Raw genomic sequence first — 24184 nt, forward strand, 5'->3', positions numbered from 1 at the left:
CTCAGCTAAGTTGGACTTTCGTCCTTGTTTGTTTTTGCATTTTGTTCCAGTTCACAGCTGCTGTTTCGTTTCTGAGTCTGGAAAGCTCTTGTGATCTGAAATTGCCACTCTGGTGTTATGAGTTAATGCTAGAGTCTTAAAGTAATTTCTGGATGGTGTTTTGATAGGGTTTTCAGCTGACCATGAAAGTGCCCTTTCTGTCTTCCTGCTATCTAGTAAGCGGACCTCGATTTTGCTAAACCTATTTTCATACTACGTTTGTCATTTCATCTAAAATCACCGCCAATATATGTGGGGGCCTGTGTCTGCCTTTTGGGGAAATTTCTCTAGAGGTGAGCCAGGACTGTATTTTCCTCTGCTAGGATTAGTTAGTCCTCCGGCTGGCGCTGGGCATCTAGGGATAAAAACGTAGGCATGCTACCCGGCCACTTTTAGTTGTGCGGTAGGTTTAGTTCATGGTCAGTTTAGTTTCCATCTTCCAAGAGCTAGTTCTTATATATGCTGGGCTATGTTCTCTCGCCATTGAGAATCATGACATTTGCCCAACTGAGGTGCGACAGTTCGTGTTGGACAGAGAACCCAAAGACGTGACAAAAGCAGCGCAGATTGCCGATGCCTATGAGGCCAACCGTAGATCGGAAGTGCGGAAGCCAGTCACCACCAGCTGGAGAGGGGGTAAGCCTGCAGCCAACGCCAGTACCCCTGCCAGCCAACACACCAGAGGTCCTGTCCCCGTGGCCAACAGCACCAGACCTACCACCGAACTTCGCCAGTGTTACCACTGCAGGCAGACTGGACATCTCAGTCACCGATGTCCAGCCAAGCAGAAGAACCCCTCATCCCAGGCCCCAGGGCCTAATGCAGCAGTTCTTTTGGTGGGTGGTGTGGCTGGGAGGGGGTGTGATAATGTACAGCATGTCATTGTGGGAGGTCGTGTTGCTACAGGCCTCAAGGACACCGGGGCTGAACGAACCCTCATCCGACCCGAACTGGCGGCCCCTGAAGAAATCATTCCGGGGAAAACCCTAACTGTCACTGGGATTGGGGGCATCAGCTGTCCCTTACCGATGGCCCGGGTTTTTATTGATTGGGGTGCCGGGAGCGGGGTGAAGGAAGTGGGGCTGTCTGATAATTTGCCCACTGATGTTTTGTTGGGGACTGATTTGGGGAGGTTGTTTGCATACTACATCATTGACACCCCTCCCCAATCTACTAATGAGAGTAAAGTTAACCCTGGTGATGATGATGATGATGATGATGGGAAATCGCATGTGTTACCTGACCATGCTTTATCTTGTAGTGATGCATCTGTTAACCATTTTTTCCCTAGGATTGATGGTGAAAATGTTGTACCTGTGCCAACTGTATCTGATAATGATGTTTCTGTGAAAGTTGATGTGTCCATAGGTACAGGAGTGCTCAGCCACGTCGCTCTGCGGAGTGAGACGGCTGAGGAACCCCTAGCAGGGGCAAGTGTCGGTGCTACCGGAAATGGGGAGATGCATGGGAACCGTGAGGAAGGTGATGCCATGCAATTGACCAGTGCCACCGAGGAAGTTAACTGGCCCATAAGTAGCAATGCTCCTGAGGTAATGGGAGTGGATGGGGAGGTAGAGCCCATAGCAGCGTCGGCTGTTGGGTCTGTAGAAATCCCCGGGGAGACAGCCTACGTAGCTGCTGTCACCCGCAGTCAGAGTGCCCGGAACGCAGATACCTGTCTGCCTTCCGGACCCTCCTCAGTCATCAGTGTGACTGAACCAGAGGTTGACCCAGAGCAGGTCCCAGAGGGCTCCCGTGGGGAAGGGACCCTGACATCGCTTCTGGCTTCCCCTAGCCAAGAGTTTCAGGCCGCTCTGCACACAGATGCGAGCCTAGAGAGTTTGAGACAACTCGCCGGGACGTCATTCTCCGAGACTGATAAGGAGAAGGTGTTCTGGGAAGGAGGAAGGTTGTACCGGGAGACAGTACCCGGAGAATCACAAAAGGAGGGGTTGAGGGAAAGACAGCTGGTCGTCCCACAGCAATTCCGGGGTGAGTTGTTGCGGATTGCCCATGAGATCCCGCTAGCTGGACACTTGGGGATCAGCAAAACTAAGGCCCGGCTGTCTCAACACTTCTATTGGCCTAAGATGGGGACAGACGTGTCAAACTACTGCCGCTCCTGTGTCACCTGTCAAAGAGTGGGGAAGGCGGGGCCTGCTCTTAAGGCTCCCCTGATCCCTTTGCCAGTGATAGAGGAGCCTTTCCAGAGGATTGCGGTGGACATTGTGGGCCCACTGGCCGTCCCCAGCAGCTCTGGAAAGCAATATATCCTTACTGTGGTAGACTACGCTACCCGGTACCCAGAGGCAGTAGCTCTGTCGTCAACTAGGGCAGATAAGGTGGCGGATGCCCTGTTGGCCATCTTTTCATGGGTAGGATTTCCCAGGGAAATGCTTACTGATCGAGGGACCCAATTTATGTCTCACCTAATGGAGGCTCTCTGTAAGAAAATGCAGGTGAAGCACCTGGTATCGAGTGCGTATCACCCACAGACCAATGGCTTGTGTGAACGCTTCAATGGTACCCTCAAACAGATGCTACGCATGCTGGTTGAGACACAAGGGCGCGACTGGGAGCGGTACCTCCCACACCTGCTATTTGCTTACCGAGAGGTTCCGCAGGCCTCGACGGGGTTCTCCCCCTTCGAGCTCCTGTACGGCAGGCGAGTCCGGGGACCCATTAAGTTGGTAAGAGAATCCTGGGAAGAGGAGCCGACCCTTCTGAAGTGTCCATAGTGGAGTATGTCATGCGCTTCCGTGACAAGATGCAGACCTTGACGCAGTTGGTGCATGACAACATGACGCAGGCTCAGGCTGATCAGAAGCACTGGTACGACCAGAACGCCCGGGAGCGGACCTACCACGTGGGTCAAAAGGTGTGGGTGCTGGTTCCTGTACCAACGGATAAGCTTCAGGCAGCCTGGGAGGGCCCGTACGTCGTCCACCAACAGCTCAACCCGGTCACCTATGTGGTCACGCTTGACCACGCTCGGGGTAGGCGAAAGGCCTTTCACGTCAACATGATGAAGGCTCATCACCAACGTGAACCTTTCGTCCTACCGGTCTGCAGCGCACCCGAAGACGGGGAGGAAGACGCCCTCCTGGACATGCTGGCCCAAGCCAAGGCCCGTGGGTCCATTGAGGACGTGGAGGTAAGCGCCTCGCTAGATGAACCACAGCGGTTACAGTTGCAAACCACACTGGAACCCTTCCGGGTGGTGTTCTCCAACCGGCCTGGAAGGACTGAGTTAGCGGTCCACGAGGTGGACACCGGGAATCATGCCCCACTACGGTGAACACCCTATCGAATCTCTGACCAGGTGCAGCAGATTATGCGCCAGGAGATCGATGAGATGTTACAGCTGGGGGTGATTCGACGGTCAAAGAGCGCGTGGGCCTCACCTGTAGTTCTCGTGCCAAAGAAGGACCGGACCACCCGGTTCTGCTTGGACTACAGGGGGCTCAACGCCATTACAGCCTCTGATGCGCACCCAATGCCGCGCATCGAGGAGCTGCTTGAGAAGTTAGCTGGCGCAAAATACCTGACAATAATGGATCTGAGTCGCGGATACTGGCAGATTCCCCTGAGCCCCGAGGCGCAGGAGAAGTCCGCCTTTATCACACCCTTTGGACTGTACGAGTCCACGGTCATGCCCTTCGGCATGAAGAATGCCCCTGCCACTTTCCAGTGGATGGTCAATCTCCTGCTTCAGGGACTGGAGAAGTACGCCGTGGCGTACTTAGATGACATTGCCATCTTCAGTCCCTCCTGGGATGAACACCTGCAGCATCTCGAGGAGGTGCTTGGGCGAATTCATCAAGCAGGACTGACTATCAAGCCTGGAAAGTGCCAGATGGGCATGAGGGAGGTCCACTACCTGGGGCACCGGGTAGGCGGAGGCACCCTGAAACCGGAGCCTGAAAAAGTGGGCGTGATCGTGAACTGGCCCACTCCTGGGACCAAGAAACAGGGGATGTCCTTCCTGGGCACTGCAGGGTACTATAGGCGCTTTGTGCAGCACTACAGTAGCCTGGCAAAACCTTTGACGGACCTCACCAGGAAGAAGCTACCCCACATCGTCAACTGGACAGATGGCTGTGAGGGGGCCTTCCAGGCGTTGAAAACAGCACTGTGCAACGCCCCTGTGTTGAAAGCAGTCGACAGCAGTCGACCGTTCTTGGTACAGACCGACGCCAGCGAGTTTGGCCTTGGTGCTGTGCTCAGCCAGGTTGAGAGCCAGGTCAAGCCAGGTCAAGAGCACCCCGTGTTGTACCTGAGCCGGAAACTTTTGCCGAGGGAAGTGGCCTACTCCACCATTGAGAAGGAGTGCCTGGCCATAGTCTGGGCCCTGCAGCGCTTGCAGCCCTACTTGTACGGTCGCACCTTCACTGTGGTGACCGACCACGACCCTCTGCGCTGGCTAAGCACCATGTGTGGAACCAATGGCAGGTTGCTACGCTGGAGCCTTGCCCTTCAGCAATTTGACTTCACCATTAAACACAAAGTGGGCAAAGAGCATGGGAATGCAGATGGACTCTCCCGCCAGGGTGAGCCCACGGAGGTGCGCATGGAGGCATACTGAGAGGTTCTGCCGCCGTAGCGCCCGCTAAAAGGGGGAGGTGTCACGATATGGTATGAAATATCATATAAGTTTAGTTTCTCTTGTCAGCCCAGGATGTGGGCTAAGAAACCCCCCCTTCTCTTTTACTTCAGAGTTGAGCTCGCCTTTCCACTGTACATGGGGGAAGAGTTTTATTGACGAAAGGCATTTACGACCGGCAGTTCCTGTAGTAGAAAGTGCTCAGCTTTAACTGTTAGAGAAGATTCTAGAATCATGAAAGTCCTTTGTTCTGTTTTTGTACGATATTAGGCAAACGATTTAAAATAGGAACACAAAAATATATCGTCATAATCACACTCGGAGGATCTACCCATCCCTCGAAACACAGGTTTCTAGCTCCATCTGGTACAGAGGTAGGGATTTCTCTGTCAGTGTGCGTGACAGGTGGGACATGTTTGGTCTCACTGGAATGCCGGCGATGATACGAGATGAATGAGGGGTATGGTGCGATTATGATATGTTCAGCAGCGGAATTACAAGTCTTAGAAAGATTTAGCTTATACTTAGTCAGAATGTAGAGAGAGGAGGGTCTGGGATAGCCAGCCCTTTTGGTGATGTCACCAACCTAAGCTATAACTGTTTTGGCCGGACTCCAGCAGTGAGTCTGTTGCTGGAAGAACATGTGGGTCTGACCTGAAGAGCTGTACCTCATGCATTGGGATTTTTGGGAGCCCCTCCCCCTAGCATGGTGTTTGCCTGAACTGATATGAACTAAGAACATGTGAGTTATCTTTTCTTCATTTAATCCTTTTATTTTCATAATTACCTTGTACATATTTGCAATTGTCTCATTTGTAACATCTTTGTAAAATATTTTTATAAAAAAGCACTGCCTACATTCTGTGGGGTATATTATTTCATGCCAGTCCTTTCTCCCTGCTCTAAAAACGTACCCTAAGTCTCTTGAAGGGAAATTACGCTACTGTTTGGGTTAGCTCTGGACCCGTTTAATCGGAGCTGGTGGCAGCTTACCGTGTGCCGGCTTTTGGGGGGTCACTGTAGCGACTGCGGCTTGATAATTATTGTTCCTGCCTGAGTGGGAGTAGTTATCGCGTCGCTGCAGCGCGCCCAATAGCCAGTACATAGCAGGCAGCCTTTCTGGCGACTAATTACCCTAGGTGCAGTACCTAATCTGACCTGAGAGTAAGGGGGGCGCCAGAGAGCTGCAAGTGTTGAGTGAAACTGTAAGCGGGATACACAAATCCCTGCAGTTCATGGTATATTGAAGAGCAGTGGGATACCTAAAATAAGCCCCTGCTGTGAACTAAGAGGTCAATAGCATTGTGTGTGTTCTTTTCATCAATTGGTGACAGTCACGGTGTGAATCGTGACAGAGCACAGTTTAACTTTTTGAATGCATAATTGCCTGCAATCATTAGTGGACGCCATGTAGCATTTGGAGAGCCTCTGGTGTGCCTAAACAATGGAAATCCCCCACAAGTTACCCAATTTTGGGAACTAAAACCCATTAGGAATGTATCTAGATGTGTGCTAAACACATTGAACCCGCACGTGCTTCACAGAAGTTTATAAGTTTGGGCTGTCAAAATAAAATATCAAATTTTTCCCACAAAAATGTTAATTTAGCCCCATTTTTTTTATTTTCACAAGGGTAACAGGAGAAAATAGAACTCAAAATTGTTGTGCAATTTCTCCTGAGTACGCAGATACCGCATATGTGATGTAAGTCTACCATCTGAGTGCACAGCAGGGCTATGAAAGTAAGGAGTGACAAATTGAAAAGCAAACTTTGATGGAACGGTCTGCAGGTGTCATGCCGCATTTGGAGAGCCCCTGATGTGCCTAAACTGTAGAACTCCTCTACAAGTGACCCTATGTTGGAAACTAGACCCCACAAGGAATTTAACTAAACATGTGGTGAGCACATTGAACCCCCAGGTGCCTTACAGAATTTTACAACGTTGATCTGTGAAATTTAAAAAAATATATCTTTCTCCCACAAAAATGTTGTTTTAGCCCTAATGTTTTCATTTTCACAAAGGACAGCAGGGAAATGGGCCCCAGCATTTGCTGTACAATTGCTCCTGAATAGACTGAATAGACCCATATGTGGTTGAAAAACACATTTGACGCACAGTGCAAAGCTCAGTAGGGAAGAAGCGCCATATTGAAGTTCAGATTTTGCTGAAATAGGTTAAGGGTCCCATGCCACATTGGCAGAGCCCTTGAAGTGCCAGAACAGTAGAAACTCCCCATATGTGACCTCATTTTACAAACTACATGACCAATGAATTTATCTAGGGGTGCACTGATCATATTGACACCACATATTCCTTCCACAATTTTATACCATTGCGTAGTGAAGAAAGCATAATGACATTTTTACCACCAACATTTTTTTTCAGCCCCAGATTTTAAATTTTCACAGGGGGAACTGGGTAAAAATGGCACCAAAATTTGTCCCACAACTACTGTTGATAGTGACTGTACAGTACTGCTTAGCCATACAGGCTCGGAAGGGACGGAGCACTATTTTCCTAAGATAGTTTGCAAACTCTATATACAGAGCTCCGAACTGCTAGAAGAGAAGAATACCCCTCTCAAGTGACCCCGTTTTGGAAATTATACCCCTTTAAGAATTTATCTACAGATGTAGTGATGATTGTGACTCTATGGTTGTTTTCCAGAAACAAGCAGCAGTGGATATTGATGAGTGTAAATTGCAAACTGCAGTTGTAGTCCACACTACGTTGTAGTACCCAGTACATTGTAGTGACCAGTCCTTTGTAGTGCCCAGTATGTGGTAGTGCCCAGCTCATGCTTCTGGCGATATTCACCAGTAAATTAGGCTGCTCTCATCGCTACAGAAATGCAAACAAAACATATAGATGCTAAACATCGTTTAGGCACACTGGGGTTCAGAAGGGAGGGGACATTTGGATTTGGGAGTGCAGAATTTGCTGAATTTCTTTTTTTTGGATGAGGAGCCATTGCATTTTTTCAGAACCGTTTTGCCTTGTATATTTCCATTGACAGATGATGAACCTGAGTAGGGATTTGCTTTTTGGGGGAACTTAGTTGAAGCTTTTATTGGGAACATTTTACTTAATATTTGGGATCATATTTATCCTGCGCTGAGCATTTATATCAGGGACTCCATCTACGTCTTCAAATGACATGGTTCAGATGAAAACCCCGAAGGATCCATTCATTGTAATGTGGCAGCAGAGTTACTCTGGACTCTGTCTGGCCTCTGTTCAGTTCTTTCCAGAAGTACACAAACTGTGGCCAATTGCACTTTTATGCACGCCTGAAAAGACGGCCCCTTCCAGATCACAAAATCAAAAGAAAATAGCGTCCAGTTCCAGGTGATGAGTTTCAAACATCAGAAAAAAGTTTATTCCGCCATGAAAATACAACATTTCAACTTGTAAGAGGTCTTTATCATGTCCTTGATAAAAACCTGTTACATGTTAAAACGTTTTATGCTCATAGTGGGATAAACTTTTTGAAACTCATCACCTGGAATTGGATGCTGTTTTCTTTTGATTTTGATGTTGCTTCTTTCCAAGTGGGCTCCTTGGAGCCTGAACGAACGTCCTTGCTCAGTGAGTGCTGTCAGCCTTCTTCTTTTGTGTCTGGACAGCCAGATCACAAGTAAGATGGAATCTGCAATGCCACTATGTGCCTCATTATAGGAAATCTTCTGCCAGGGGTTTCGTCTGAATCACGTATTTCAGAAATTTACACGGAAACCTCAGTGTAAGTGCTCAGCGCAGAGCGCAGGATAAATGTGAGCCGAACCATACTGCGATGTTTGGGAAGCAGACTGAGAAAATCAGCAAAAGGAGAAGAATTGATTTTATTTTTTTTACTCCATTCTTGGTGTGTGGTATAATTAATTAGATGACTTTATTCTTCAGGTTGGTTTGATTACAGTGATACCAGATTCATATTATGTTTTTATGTTTTGCTGCTACCACACACTAAAGGATGCTTTTTTTGCGCATCCCCATATTTAGATAGCTATAATTTTTCCAGATTTTGGCTGATAGAGTCATGTGAAGGCTTGTTTTTCGTGGGACCTGTTGACGTTTTTATTGGTACCATATTGAGGCATATCACATTTTTTGATCGCTTTTGTATTCTTTTTTGGGAGGCAGAATGAACAAACACCAGCAATTCAGAAATTGTTTTTGGGGGAGTTTTTATTCTTCTGGTTAGTACGATTGCAGCGATATCACATTTATATAGTTTTCTTTCGTTTTTGGCACTTTTACACACCAAACTATTTTATATTAAAAATCTTTTGTTTTGCATCACTTTATTCTGAGAGCTATAACTTTTTTATTTGATGGAGCTGTATGACGGCTTGTTATTTGTGTGAACAAGATTGCATTTTCAGCTATACTATTCTTCTTTACATTCGTCTTTTTTATCACGTTTTATTCCACTTTTTGTTTGGCGGTAAAATGATAAAGCATCATTTTTTGCCTCATTTTTTATTTTATTTTTTTACGATGTTTGCTGAAGTGGTGAACTAGTGTGACATTTTTAAAGTCGGTCGTTCTGGACATGGCGATACTATATAAGTGTACTTTTTTTTCTCATAAAAATATTTTTTATGGGTTCTATATAGTTTATTATTATTATTATTATTTTGTGAACTTTTCTTTTTTTTTTTTTTTTTTTTACTTTTTTTCACTTTTATTTCTTAGTCCCACTATTGGATGTTCACTTTCAGCACTCTGATCGCAGTTACAAAGCATAGCAGTGCAAGAGCAAGTTTAGAAATCATTCTGCTGCTGGTATTCATGCCATGTACCTTGACTAACCACTTCCAATACATGTCCACACATATCCTTTATGCAGTGTGAAATCCCCACACAGCCTCACAACACAGTATTATTTCCCCACACAGCCTTCAACTCATAATAATGTCCCCACACAGCCCCCTTACATTTTATGATGTCTTCACACAGACCCATACTCAAACTGTTGTCCTTAACAAAGCCATGATGCAAAATGATGTCCCCTCACAGTCCCCGATGCAGAATGATGTCCCCATGCAACCGTCCTGGAGAATGATGTCCCTTCACAAAATAATATATACTGTATCTATGTGGTGTAATGTAGTGGCCTAATCAGGGCTGCTGAGTTCTCAGACGCTCAGGCTCAATGATGAAAGAGGGAGCTGATGGCTACCTGTTTGATCAATTTATTCACAGATATGTAATGTGAAGGATGTAGATACCAGTGAATGTGAGATGCTGGATAGTTGGTGGCTTCTTGGTGAGGGGCACAAAGGCATGAAGGCCTTTGGTGGTCTTGGCCGCAGGCCGCACCAGAATAGCCAAAGGGCCTGATGTGGCCAGAAGCCATACTTTGCCCATGTCTGCTTTAGATAATTACTTACCATTTCCATTTTTCTGTACTTGAACTCTCCTTTTAACATTTGTGATTGTTTTATCATGTTACAATATAAAAAATATTTTTTTAATTACTATATTAGTGTGCACTAATTTAGTGTATAGGTCATTCTAAAGATAGTAAATTGTCACATTCATTGATCAAAACTTACATTTCTGGTTGTTTGTCTCCAATCTCTTTAATCTTCTCCTGTAAACACAAAAAATGCATGTGTTATACATTTCCTACTTTGCTTATATAGTGCCAACTCTACAATCCTTATCTTAGATACACACACTAACTAATCAGTATGTTTTTCTGGGTGGAAAAGAAAACCAGTTTACCAAGAAGGAGCCCACCTAAACATGGGGAGAATATACAAACTTAATGTAGATGCTAACCACCGAGCTACAATGGTACCCCAATGATGAAAAAATAATTTATAGGGATGAGCGAACGTGCTGAATCACACTCGGATATCACATCTGGGTGATCGAATGTGCTCATTACTTGGCGACCATAGGGAGGTGCTTGATTTCATACTCTAATCCCCGCCCTGCATGTTTGGCACTTGTTACACAGCCAATAAGCATGCAGGGATAGCCTGTGCATCACTATAATGCCGTAGCCATCTTGGTTGTGGCATTACTGTGATTGGCTAGCCATATGACGTCATCAGGGGTTATAAAAGAATTGGTGTCTCCGCTAACTAAATGTAATAAAAAGCTATTAAAGTTGTAACTCGTAAGTCATAGTGAAATTGTATTTTTTTAAAACATTTCACTCCACATGGATTATTTTTCCTAAGGTGAATTAAATAATGCCATTGAAAACTTTATTTGATATGCATTTAATATGCAAAAGTCAAGTCCTCATATGGTTATGCCAGCAAAGAAATAAAAAGACAGATTCAAAAAGGCAAAAGAAAAGAAAAACAAAATAACTATGACAGAAAGGCATTGAAGGAATTTTCCAGACCATATGTTCTTACTTGTCTGAATCACTGAAATTACTAGTGTGGAATAAGGGTTAACATGTCTCGTTGTGGAGAGTGAAAAGCCAGATCTGGCATGTCAGAGTGAGGAGACTCATACTGTATACGCCATGCATGCTCCTCTGGGAAATTAAATATGCAAATTGCCTCTTCAGAGAGGAAAAGGACTAGAACTCTAGTGCCACCTATTGGAAGAAGTAGCAATGCTAAAATTTAATATCGACCCTTTAACCCTCTAACATGCTAGTCCTGGCTTGTCATGCTCCACAAGGGGAAACATTACCCCTTAGAGCCCAGTTTTAAGCCTCTCACCTAGCCAAATCAGATCTCATAATTTGCATGGGTAAGGGCAAATACCCTGAAACACTGTGTTTGCAAATCGAGATTTTGATTTGGCTTTTATCCTAAGTCATATTGCAAGGCTCACTAAAGGGTCGATATTGACTTTTAGCATTGCTACTTCCAATAGGTGGCACTAGAGTTCTAGTCCTCTTCCTCTCTGAATAGGCAAATTGTATATTTAGTGTAGAAATAGAATTCATATTGTTGGAAAAAATTAGGATATAATGGGTATAACCAGGCCTGGATTGCTAATCAGCCCTTTTGGGCATTTGTCTGGTGGGCCGCACTGTGCCACCTCTGGGGGACACCAGCCCATTTTCCTGCTGCTGGCCCCTTTAATTTTTCAGGCACCTGGTGGTGCAGCATCACAGGAGGCGGGACGCACAGCGTGCACATGTGGCTGGAGCTTCAGCAATAACCGGCTTCAGCAATGTGCACAAAGTGGTGAGAGGGGGCAGCTCCTGACACACAACTAAAAGAAGAGGAGGGTGTGTTACTTACATAGTGATTGTAGGCAACATCCTCCTCTCCTCTTCTCTTTGTGCAGATCTGCCTCAGATGTGCTGTCAGCCAGGACCAGGAGGGGGAGGAGCATCAGTGTGCAGAGCAGCAGCACAGGACAACAGGAAATGGTGAGATAACTGCCCTCTGTGTCCATTGCCCAGCACACTCCAGGTAACCTCTCCAGCTGCCCATCTCAGCATTTTGCTGTGTTGACATAAGTAGGGGGAAGGGGCATTTGGGAAATGATGAATTAAAAATGGCAGGTTAGAGAATATGTGCTTTCCTTGGTATGTGTGTTTTCCTATGCGTGAGCATGCATGTGTGTTTTCCTATGCGTGTGAGCATGCATGTGTGTTTTCCTATGTGTGTGAGTGTGCATGTGTTTTTTCAAGTGTGTGAGCATGCAAGTGTGTTTTCTCAAGTGTGTGAGCCTGTATGTGTGATTTCCTATGTGTGTATGTGTGTGTAGGGAGGAGAACTAAGTTGATGGTCTCTCCTGCGTATCTTGGCCAGAACCATCGGGGCTGTCATCAGTGTTACAGGGGGAAGAGATTACTGACCGAAGCAGTACAGGGCACCTGACTGATGGGGGCGGGTTGCATTTAAATAACAGTTTGAGTGAGAAGACAGGACACTTGGTGGGGACCGAACTTGTGAGTAGTAAGATGGTTAACTCCTTGTTCACGGACCCACGCCCGCTAGCTGTGCCTCTACCCTCAGCTAGCCAGACTTCTGACGCTTCCTACCCGCAGTACAGAGAGACTTCGTCACAGGGTATTGACCAGGATAAAGTACAGGTCTTTGGTCCACTCATCACCACGGAAGCACCGCTTATTCCCATCCTTGCGGTGCCTGCTGAGGAACGGCCTGTGCCTGTGGCTGTGTCTGCTGGACTGTATGCTCACTGAACGCTCTGATTCTTCTTCTGTGCCACCTACCATCACCCCTGCCTCACCGTGCACACGGATCAGGAGATCACGTGCCAAAGAACCCGGAGGATTAGTCGTCGCAAGGAGAAAATGCATCGCTTATCTGCAGGACCGGAGCGGAGACATCTCGCGCCACCTGAGGCGCCGCCATGGGATCTTCCAGTTGCCTTCCTCCAGGGTACAGAGACTGATAAGTTAACCTGTTGCATTCTATTGCATTTGTCTTTCCCCTATCCTCCATTCACTTTCCTCACCTCCCTGCTTGTACCATTACTGTTCTAATACATAAAGAATTTTTTAACCCTTGTTCTGCCTCCTGTATGTCCCTGCATCCTACGCACCTGGTAGGATCCTACTTGGGAGCATGCATGTGTGTGTTTTCCAATGTGTGTGAGCATGCATGTGTGTGTATTTTCCTATATCTTTGAGTGTGCATGTTTGTCTTTTGCAATATGTGTGAGCGTGCATGTGTCTATCTTTTTCAATGTGTGTGTTTTGTAGTGTGGGTGAGCGTGCATGTGTGTGTCTTCTCCAGTGTGTGTGAGCGTGCATGTGTGTTTTCATATATTTATATATGTGTGTGTGTGTGTGGACAGCCCATAATTTTTCTCTCAAATATCACACACATAATGTATATATATATCAGTCCCAGCGTACCCCTTGGGGTGGATACTTGTCGCCCCCGGCATGTCCCATGTGGTGGATAATCGGTGGCCCCGGTGTGTCCCATGCAGTGGATACATGTTGGCCCCGGTGTGTCCCATGCGGTGGATACACATCGACATCGGGGTGTCCCGTGTGATGTAAACAGCATAACTAAAGGGAACCTGTTGTGCTGAGTAACCTACACACAGTGTCAGATCGGTGCCATTATACTGATTACAATGATACCTTGGTTGATGAAATCCGTCTTGTGGTTGTAGTTTAATCTTTATTTTCAGTTTTGAGTTAATGACATGCTCATGCTCCGAGGTGGTCTGTGGGAGTCTGCATGTGGTGCTCTGATTAGGTATTCATCTGTACAGCTTCTGACAGGTCACTGCTCCCTCAATGACCTGCCCCTAGTATACATAATGAATATTACATACAGGAGCGTAATTACCACAGTCGCAGCGGTCGCCACTGGGACCTGGCCTGGCGGATCAGATGCCCGGTGGGTCAGATGCACGCCAAAATGTGTTGCAATGCAGGAGGTTCCTCCTGCACGGCAACAGACACACCTGCCCTCCAAGCAGTTGCGTAGCTACCGGGAGGGGCAGAGGGGGCGGTGGCCCAGGGCCCCGCGCTCTGAGGGGGCTCACCGGAGCTACACTACTGTAACTGTAAATGTATCGGCGTGCACAGCGTGCTGATACAGTTACATTCTGCGGCAGAGCAGGGAGACACAATCTCCCTGCTCTGCCACCCAGCCGCTGTGCAGCCCCTGAGGAGGTGGCGGCGGCCCCTGTTCCAGCAGTAGGCCCTGTGCCCGTTATCACAGGGTCAGCTTGATGAGAGGAGTGTTGCACTCCTTCTCCCATCATCCCCGTCAGCATCTGACGTCTCCGACTCTGACAGGGGGTAGCGATGACATCAGTACTCAGTGCACGCCGTAAGGAGATGAGCGGGTGCTCAGAGCACCGCGGGAACAAGGAGGAAGAAAGGTGAGTATTGTTTTTTGGGTTTCTTTATCGGGTACATTATACTATGCAGGCTGCCTAATGGGTGTGCATCATAATATACAGGCTGCCTAATGGGGGTGCATTATACTATACAGGCTGCCTAATGGGGATGCATTATACTATATAGTCTGCCTAATGGGGGTGCAATATACTATACAATGCTGCATATGGGGTGCAATATACTATACAGGCTGCATATGGGGTGCAATATACTATACAGGCTGCATATGGAGGTGCAATATACTATATTGCCTGCACATGGGGGTGCATTATACTATACAGACTGCCTAATGGGGGTGCATTAACCCCTTCCCGACCTGGTACGCCACGTAGGTGTCATGAAAGTCGGTGTCTATCCGACCTGTGACACCTATGTGGCATCATGGCAGGATTGCGTTCCTGCAGATCGGGTGAAAGGCTCTGATTGGCTGTTGAAAGCAAAACAGCCAATCAGAGCAATCGTAATATTTCACCAATGAAAATTGGTGAAATATTACAATCCAGCCATGGCCGATGCTGCAATATCATTGACCACGGCTGGAGACCCCGATCTGCCCCCGCCACCAACTGACAGTGGCGACCTGCTGCTGCCATCTTTCCTCCCTTCCGTCCTGCCCTCCTCTCCCCCCTCTCCCCTCCGCTCCCTTTACACTCTGATCTCACCCCCGTACCTACCAAGTCCCTGTGTCCCTCCCCGGTGTCCATCCGTCTTCTCCATGTGTCTTTCCTTTGGGACCCTCTTCCATAGAACACGGTATTGTGTGCCTGGCTTAAAATAAGGGTATATTATCTGGGGTGCTGCTTATGTATTATATCATATTATATTATGTCCATATGTGAAGGACACTGGTGTTTGTAAATTAGGCATTTTTTCACATTGGCTGTACAATGTTGTATGTTGTGTGATGGTATTTACCTGTTATATATATAGACCCGTTACCCCAGGTCCCATTGTGGGGTTTTTAAATGTTTTTATATGTTCTTCGTGTGGTGTTCCCTCAATAAAGATGCTTTTTTGATAAACTCTTAAATTGCTGTGGTGATCCCAGTTTGTATGTATACATTTTTGCTCTGTTTGGTCTTGCTTATACAATAGTATGCAGGTGGTGATCCCCGTAAATATACCTCTTATGCAGATGGTGCCCGCTCAATTAGCGTTTTTTTGGGATTGTTACTTTATAACCGGTTTCTTTTGCTGGTTTTCCTGAGTGGGGGCACGTCTGGGCGTATGGTTGACTATTATGGATTTAAATGCCAGGGAAGCAGCATGGCGTAGCCAGGAAATGAACATTTTCGGACAGGAGGATATGATGCCTGGGGCAAGCGTTTTGGGTGATAATGGTTTTGAGACTTTGACCTTTGAGATTGTTAATTTGCACCGTAACTTGACTAAGACTTGGTGGAATATTAAGACATTGGAGGAGTATAAAAAAGAGAGCCTCATCCCGAGGGGCCTACGAGTCCAGATATTCCCTGCATGGGAGGTTGATCCGGAATTTAGGGATACCTGGGAAAAGGGACTGCATCAATGTTCATTCATATTAATTGATCTTTTGATTAATCATGATCACCGTTTATTGACAAAGCTAAAGGAGGAAATTAGGGATAAAGAGGCGAAACTGGATTCTTTTGATAAAGAAGAGAAAGTTAAACCATTCAAGGAACATCTCAAATCAGTTATAGATAGATTTGAAAAAGATATAATTAGGGGAAAAAAGGACAAATTTAAGAGGGACAGGCTGGATTATGCGGAGGGCAGGACCTTTAGATGGACACACCAGGGTAATAGGAGGATGGGCAAGAAAAAACAGCAAACCCAGGATGCTGATGGTGGCAAGGGGTCTCAGGAGGCTGTATCAAGTGATTTTTTATCCACCCATACCAGCGACCGTGAAAGCGGCACAGACGGGGGAGAAGGAAGCATGATGGGCCGCAGGAAAAGGAACGGCCGATACAAGGATTGGTCACCGAGCTTCAAGCGGGTCATCCGCTACAACAACCGCAAACGGTAGGAGGAGACAGAACACCAGTCTGCACCACGGGTGAGTTAAACATCATTAATCTGTCCACCTACAGTCTCTCCGATACCGAAAGGAATTTATTGTCCCGTGGCCTGTCCTTTTCTCCAATGAGCACCCTTGATAAATTTGAGCTAACGAAGGACTTATATTTGTTTTGTAGACAACTGACTTTTAGATTGTTATATCAAAACCCTACAGTATTGGATGATATGACGGAGACAGACAGGCTACTACTGCGAGACCTAACAGAGTTATTAGAAGAGAGTGAAAATTACCAAGGTAAGCGCAGGTTTAGTGGCAGATTGCCATCACAGGCTACCCCGTCATTTTCTCTCTTTCCTGCTATACAAATTTTTTATGAGAAGATGAGTAGAGATATTCAGAGTCTAAAATTGGATAAGATCGGTCATAATAATTTGTCCAGGGAGGAGAGACAGGCTCTGAAGGAGCTAAAATCTAATGAGTCCTTCGAAATCAAGGAGGCTGATAAGGGGGGCAACATAGTGTTGTGGCCCAAAGAGATGTGTTGCAAGGAAGCCAAAAAACAATTGGGCAATCAACAGCACTATGTTGCCCTACCTTCAGACCCCACTTTGATCTTTAAGTCAAGTCTTGATAGACTTCTGAGTAATGCTCATGCCCAGAATATCATTAACAAGAGAGAACTTGACTTTTTAACAGTCGAGCACCCGGTGGTTCCTACATTCTATATGTTACCTAAAGTGCACAAGTCTGTGTTGGAACTACCGGGTAGACCTATAGTCTCGGGGATTGGTGGGCTTTATGAGAGGTCCTGTATTTATCTTGACTTTTATTTACAGCCCATCATCCTTAAATTGGATTCATACATACGTGACTCATCGTTCTTGATTCAACAGTTGGACCCCCTGGTATTACCGGATGATACTATTCTTGCCACAATGGACGTAGAGGCATTGTATACCAACATCAAGCATGATTTAGGTATCTCGGCTATAGGTTACTTCCTGGATAAATTTACAACAGGGAACAGGGGGCATGACTCATTCATCCTGGATCTTCTCAGAATGGTCCTTGAAAAGAGCTATTTTACCTTTGATAGGGTGTTCTATAAACAAGTGACTGGTACAGCTATGGGGGCTAGTTGCGCGCCCCCATATGCAAATCTCTTTATGGGGTGGTGGGAGGAAACTCAAGTATCTAAGAATCGGTACTTTCAACAAAATGTTTTGAAGTGGTACCGATTCATCGATGATATTGTTGTTTTGTGGACAGGTACGGCAGAGGCACTTGAGAAGTTTGTCGATGAACTCAATACGAACCAGTGCAATATTCGACTGACTTCTTGTTATTCTAGGAGTTCGGTCGATTTCTTAGACCTGAAGATCATGGTCCAAGATAACCGGATCAACACCACTCTCTTCCGGAAGAAGACCGCAACGAACAACGTTCTGCACTACTCTAGTTTCCACCCAAACCATCTACGCAACAGTATCCCAAAGGGACAGTTCCTTCGGGTTAGAAGGAACTGTAGTACCATAGCAGATTTCCATGAAGAATCGAGACAGCTCACGAATCGCTTCTACGAGCGTGGATACCCACGTAGGGTTGTTTCAAGGGCATTTGAATACTCACGGCAGAAATCAAGGGAGGAAGTCCTTAAAGCACAACAAAGAGCTAACAAGGACCAACTGAGCCTTATTAGGAGATTTAACAACCAATGGGATGACGTACGTCGCCTGATGGATATGAATTGGGGAATTCTATTGAGCGACACGAGGTTGAAGACACTTGTCCCCAGCAGACCAAGGATTGTGGCTAGAAGAGCGAGAAAACTGAAAGATCATTTGTCCAGGAGCCATTTTAGAAGGCCTACATCGAGAACCCACTCAGGTAAGGTCATTCTTGGCTCCTACCCATGTGGGGGTTGTTCTATATGTCCACTTATGTTGGCCGATACGGGTATTTCTGTTCCCTCTTTGCCCTTTCGGGTAAAATCTAGATCTTACTTTAATTGCCGTACTCGCAACCTAGTTTATGCCCTAATCTGTGGATGCCATAAAATCTATGTCGGACAAACAACTCAAGAATTACGTCGTAGAGTGCAGCAGCACCACTCTAGTATATCCACAGCGAGAAGTGATAAAGATAAAGGCAAACAGATTACCACTGTGGCTTCCCATTTCCTGGAACTCCACAATGGTAGTTCAAGGTCTCTCCATGTTATGGGGCTAGAGGGGGTCACCCCTAATATTAGGGGGGGCAGATTAACAGACGAATTACTAAGAAAGGAGTCCCATTAGATTTACGAGCTTGAGAGTCTAATACCGGGTGGCCTGAATGGTGAACTCCTATATACAGGCTCCTACAAAAGACTATAGGTCTGTGACCTAAGTGCTCTTTGTGGATTCCACTGGGTATGAATTTGATTGGGCCTAGTCCAAGTCTTTCTTATATTTGGACGTTTTGTCTTCTCTTTTTTTCATTATAGATCAACAGGATGGACTATTTGATTCCATTTGATATACCATCGCTTTCAAGGGGGACCGGAATATGTGACTTATCCAATAAATGAAATGAAGACGTATTACCTGCTGGTGATTAGAGGCCCACGAGACAAACATTTACCCTATTGAATAATTCTTGATGCTTATATTGCCTGTTTTGTGTGTTCTTTATAGTTGACAATTGAATCTATGTCTTTACTCTCATTAAGATTACTAAACTTATTCCCCAGTGGGGCATTACGCCTCTTCTCTATCTGTTATCCCGGTTAGCAATTTGTTACTCCTATTTTGAGGGGGATTCTTTATCTAAGAGTAAATTTCAATAATGAACTGTCTGAATGGGTGCCGTATTTAGATGTATATTATTTAAGGGCTTTTTACTTATATTTATTCTAGAGGATTCTGGGATAGGATGTAATATTTATACTGCACCTTATGTAAATAGCCTTGTTGCTTGAAAAGGTATTTGTGAACTACATTAGGGACATACTTTTTAAGGGACTGATGCTGAGGATGTCAGCCTCTGTTCTAACAGGTGGGAGTAGATTTACTCCACCCATAAAAATGTATGCGCATACATACCATGTGGCCACATTGGTTCATACCTTATATGGGGTTACCCCACATAGACTGTAGTCCACAATAGCAATTATTTTATATATCTAGGCTCATTGACATATTTATATGTCCGTGTCTTTGGCGCCACTATCTATATCACCATAAGTGTGTGCGCCTGCGATAGTCTGTAATGAGTATTACTACTTGGACCTAGACGTCCTTTATCTATAGTTTGTTTTGTCACTGGTTAAACCACTGTAAATAGGATGAGCTTGCGTCCGTCTTGGTATCGTTATACTCCCGTGCGTCAGGCTATGTTGCCAACAATGTATATGAGGTCAGGAAGTGTGACCACTATGAGGACATACATCCCTACTTACATCAAGTGGTACACAATTATTGAGCATCTATCACTTTAATTCAGAAATACTGTTGCGCAGGCGCACTGGTATCTGTGGGCTGTTGATCAATCACGCTGTGCCCTTAGTAAATACATTAAGCGCTGACGTGTTTTGCGCATATGCGTTGGTTGTTAGCTTGCCTGGTTACTTGTACATGAAGTCCGGGTACATTGAAGTGTGCAGCGCGCATGCGCCGGCTACATACGCTGTGTGATGACGACTAGCGCCCTTGCACTTAAGCAATAGATCCTGTGAGACGCCGAGAATGGTGTATCATGGCCGACGCTGCTGTGCACACCTGGTATGTATAATAGGGAATTATTGATTTATTTAAGGAAGGGAACGTGCCATACTTTGTATTGACCTTGAGGAAGACGCTTTAGGCGTCGATACGTGTGGGTCACTAACAACTGCACAGCCTGCCAGAACCTTGCTAAAACCACCCTGCCAGGAGCCCTGTTACTGCCTGACTGTTAGGTAGGGTAAGAATATAGGAATTACATTGGTCTGGGGATCCGGATGGTGCTTAGCACCTCTTAAGCATATTATATGCATTATATTCTTTCCTTTGGGACCCTCTTCCATAGAACACGGTATTGTGTGCCTGGCTTAAAATAAGGGTATATTATCTGGGGTGTTGCTTATGTATTATATCATATTATATTATGTCCATATGTGAAGGACACTGGTGTTTGTAAATTTAGGCATTTTTTCACATTGGCTGTACAATGTTGTATGTTGTGTGACGGTATTTACCTGTTATATATATAGACCCGTTACCCCAGGTCCCATTGTGGGGTTTTTAAATGTTTTTATATGTTCTTCGTGTGGTGTTCCCTCAATAAAGATGCTTTTTTGATAAACTCTTAAATTGCTGTGGTGATCCCAGTTTGTATGCATACATTTTTGCTCTGTTTGGTCTTCTCCATGTGTGCCGCCATCTTCCAAAATGGCGGGCGCATACGCAGTGCGTCCACCAAATCTGCCAGCCAGCAGATTCATTCCTGGTACATTTTGGTCACTGTGATAGAACCTATCACAGTGATCAAACTAAAAAAAATAGTAAATAACTCCCCCTTATCACCCCCATAGGTAGGGAAAATAATGAAATAGAGAAAATATATTTATTTTTATTTTTCCACTAGGGTTAGGGTTGCAATTAGGGTTAGGGTTAGAATTAGGGTTTAAGGTTGCAATTAGGGTTAGGGTTAGAATTAGGGTTAGAATTAGGGTTAGGGTTGTAATTAGGGTTAGGGTTAGAATTAGGCTTAGGGTTGCAATTAGGGTTAGGTTTGAAATTAGTGTTAGGGTTAGAATTAGAGTTAGAATTAGGATTAGGGTTAGAAATAGGTTTAGAGCACAAAAAACACTGGAAATCCACAGTAAATACACAAGTAAAACACAGTGCATTCCTAAACATCACTACTTCCCTTCCGAACTCTGCCATGCGCCCAAACAGTGGTTCTCCCCACATATGGGGTATCAGCGTATTAAGGACAAACTGAACAACAACTTTCGGGTTCCAATTTCTACTGTTACCCTTGTGAAAATAAAAAATTGTGGGCTAAAATATAATTTTTTTGAGGAATAAAAATGATTTTTTATTTTCATGGCTCTGCGTTATAAACTTCTGTGAAGAACTTGGGGGTTCAAAGTACTCAACACACATATAGATAAGTTCCTTGAGGGGTCTAGTTTCCAAAATGGGGTAACTTGTGGGGGGTATCTAATGTTTAGACATATCAGGGGCTCTGCAAACGCAACATGACGTCACAGACCATTCCATCAAAGTGTCCATTCCAAAACGTCACTGCTTCCGAGTTCCTTGGGTGGTCTAGTTTCCAAAATATGGTCACTTGTGGGGTAGCTCCAATCTTTAGGCACACAGGGGCTCTCCAAACATGACATGGTGTATGCAAACGATTGGAGCTAATTTTTCATTCAAAAAGTCAAATGGAGCTCCTTCCCTTTCGAGCCCTGTCGTGCGTCAAAACAGTGGTTCCCTCCGACATATGGGGTATCTGCGTACTCATGACAAATTGATCAAGAACATTCAGGGTCCAGTTTCTCCTTTTACCCTTGGGAAAATAAAAAAAATTGTTGCTAAATGATCATTTTTGTAACTAAAAATGTAAATGTTCATTTTTTCCTTCCATGTTGCTTCAGCTATTGTGAAACACCTGAAGCGTTAATAAACTTCTTGAATGTGGTTTTGAGCACCTTGAGGGGTGCAGTTTTTAGAATGGTGTCTCTTTTGGGTTTTTTCAGCCATATAGACCCCTCAAACTGAGTTCAAATGTGAGTTGGTCCCTAAAAAAATTGTTTTTGTAAATTTTGTTGTAAAAATGAGAAATTGCTGGTCAAATTTTAACCGTTATAACTTCCTAGCAAAAAAAAAAATTGTTTCCAAAACTATGCTGATGTAAAATAGACATGTGGGAAATGTTACTTATTAACTATTTTGTGTTACATAACTCTCTGAATTAACAATAAAAATTCAAAATTTGAAAATTGCAAAATTTTCAAAATTTGCGCCATATTTCCTTTTTTTTCACAAATAAATGCAAAAATTATTAACCTAACTTTACCACTACCATGAAGCCCAATATGTCATGAAAAAAAACCTCAGAATCGCTAGGATCCGTTGAAGCATTCTTGCGTTATTACCTCATAAAGGGACATTGGTCAGAATTGCAAAAATATTGCCAGGTCATTAACCCCTTTCTGCCATTGGACGTACTATTCCGTCCATGTGGGGTGGGCTCTACTTCCCAAGGACGGAATAGTACGTCCAGCGCGATCAGCCGCGCTCACGGGCGGAGCGTGGCCGATTGCGGCCAGGTGTCAGCTGACTATCGCAGCTGACATCCGGCAATATGTGCCAGGAGCGGTCATGCAGTGTTCTCGCGGTATAGGGAAGCATCGCGCAGGGAGGGGGGTCCCTGCGTGCTTCCCTGAGACGATCGGTAAAAGGTGATGTGCTCACCTTGTACAGAGCGTCTCCTCCCTGCAAGCCCCGGATCTAAAATGGCCACGGGGCTGCATCCGGGTCCTGTAGGCAGGTGGCTTCACAGCGCCTGCTCAGAGCAGGCGACGGGAAGCCTGCAGCAGTGCGCGTCAGATAGCTGATCTGACACCATGCACAGCAAAGTGTCAGATCAGCGATCTGTCACTTTACAGTGATGACCCCCCTGGGGCAAAGTAAAAAAAAAATAATTTACATGTGTAAAAAAAAAAAAACATCCTAAATAAATAATAATAAAAAAATATATATATTGTTCCAATAAATACATTCCTTTATCTGAATAATAAAAAAAAATAAAAGTACACATATTTACTATCGACACGTCCATAACGACCCGACCTATAAAACTGTCCCACTAGTTAACCCCTTCAGTGAACACCGTAAAAAAAAAGAGGCAAAAAACAACGCTTTATTATCTGTTGTGAATTCCATTCTCGAACTCCCTCCAGTGGTCATGAATGGTACTTCGGTGAGTTCTGTCCTTGGACTCCCTCTGGTGGCTGTGAGTGGAGCTGCTGGTTCTGAGATTCCTTCCCCAGCTGCCCTCGTTTAGGGCTAGGCTAGGATTCTCTATTTAACTCCACTCAGATCGTTACTCCATGCCAGCTGTCAATGTTCTAGTACTGGTTCAGATCTCTCCTGGATCTTTCTGAGGACCTGTCTACTCCAGCAAAAGCTAAGTTCCGGCTTGTTCATTTGTTACTTATGGTTTTTCTTGCTAAGTTCTAGTCCAGCTTGCTATCATGAAACTGCCTGGCTAGCTGGAAGCTCTGGGGGTGCAGAGTGGCACCACCGCACCGTGAGTCGTTGCGGGGGTATTTTTTGCACACTCTGCGTGGTTTTTGTAGTTTGTTGTGTTGACCGCAAAGATCCCTTTTCTATCCTCAATCTGTTTAGTTAGACTGGCCTCTCTTTGCTAAAAGCCTATTTCATCCTGTGTTTGTGATTTCCTCTTAACTCACAGTCAATACTTGTGGGGGGCTGCTTTTACCTTTGGGGAAATTTCTCTGAGGCAAATGAGGCTTTGTTTCCTTTCTTTAGGGGTAGTTAGCTCTTAGGCTGTGAAGAGGCATCTAGGCAGAGTCAGGCACGCTCCACGGCTATTTCTGGTTGTGTTGCTAGGAGTAGGGTTTGCGGTCAGCAGAGTTCCCATTTCCCCAGAGCTCGTCCCGATTCCGTGTTTAACTATCAGGTCATTCCTGGTGCACCTAACCACCAGGTCCATAACAG

At 45.3% G+C, this 24184-nt stretch overlaps 1 protein-coding gene across 3 annotated transcripts in view; it reads right to left on the reverse strand.

Moving 5' to 3' along the window:
• The window catches only part of RASIP1 (Ras interacting protein 1), a 1394348-nt gene that overhangs the window by 703346 nt on the left and 666818 nt on the right, over positions 1-24184 (reverse strand). For all 3 annotated transcript variants that reach the window (XM_077250692.1, XM_077250691.1, XM_077250690.1), the window contains exon 6: positions 10206-10243. In XM_077250692.1, the coding sequence (XP_077106807.1) occupies positions 10206-10243 (38 nt within the window). The remainder of the gene's footprint in view (positions 1-10205; positions 10244-24184) is intronic.

The sequence above is a fragment of the Ranitomeya variabilis genome, chromosome 4 (assembly GCF_051348905.1).
Source record: "Ranitomeya variabilis isolate aRanVar5 chromosome 4, aRanVar5.hap1, whole genome shotgun sequence".
Taxonomy (NCBI): domain Eukaryota; kingdom Metazoa; phylum Chordata; class Amphibia; order Anura; family Dendrobatidae; genus Ranitomeya; species Ranitomeya variabilis.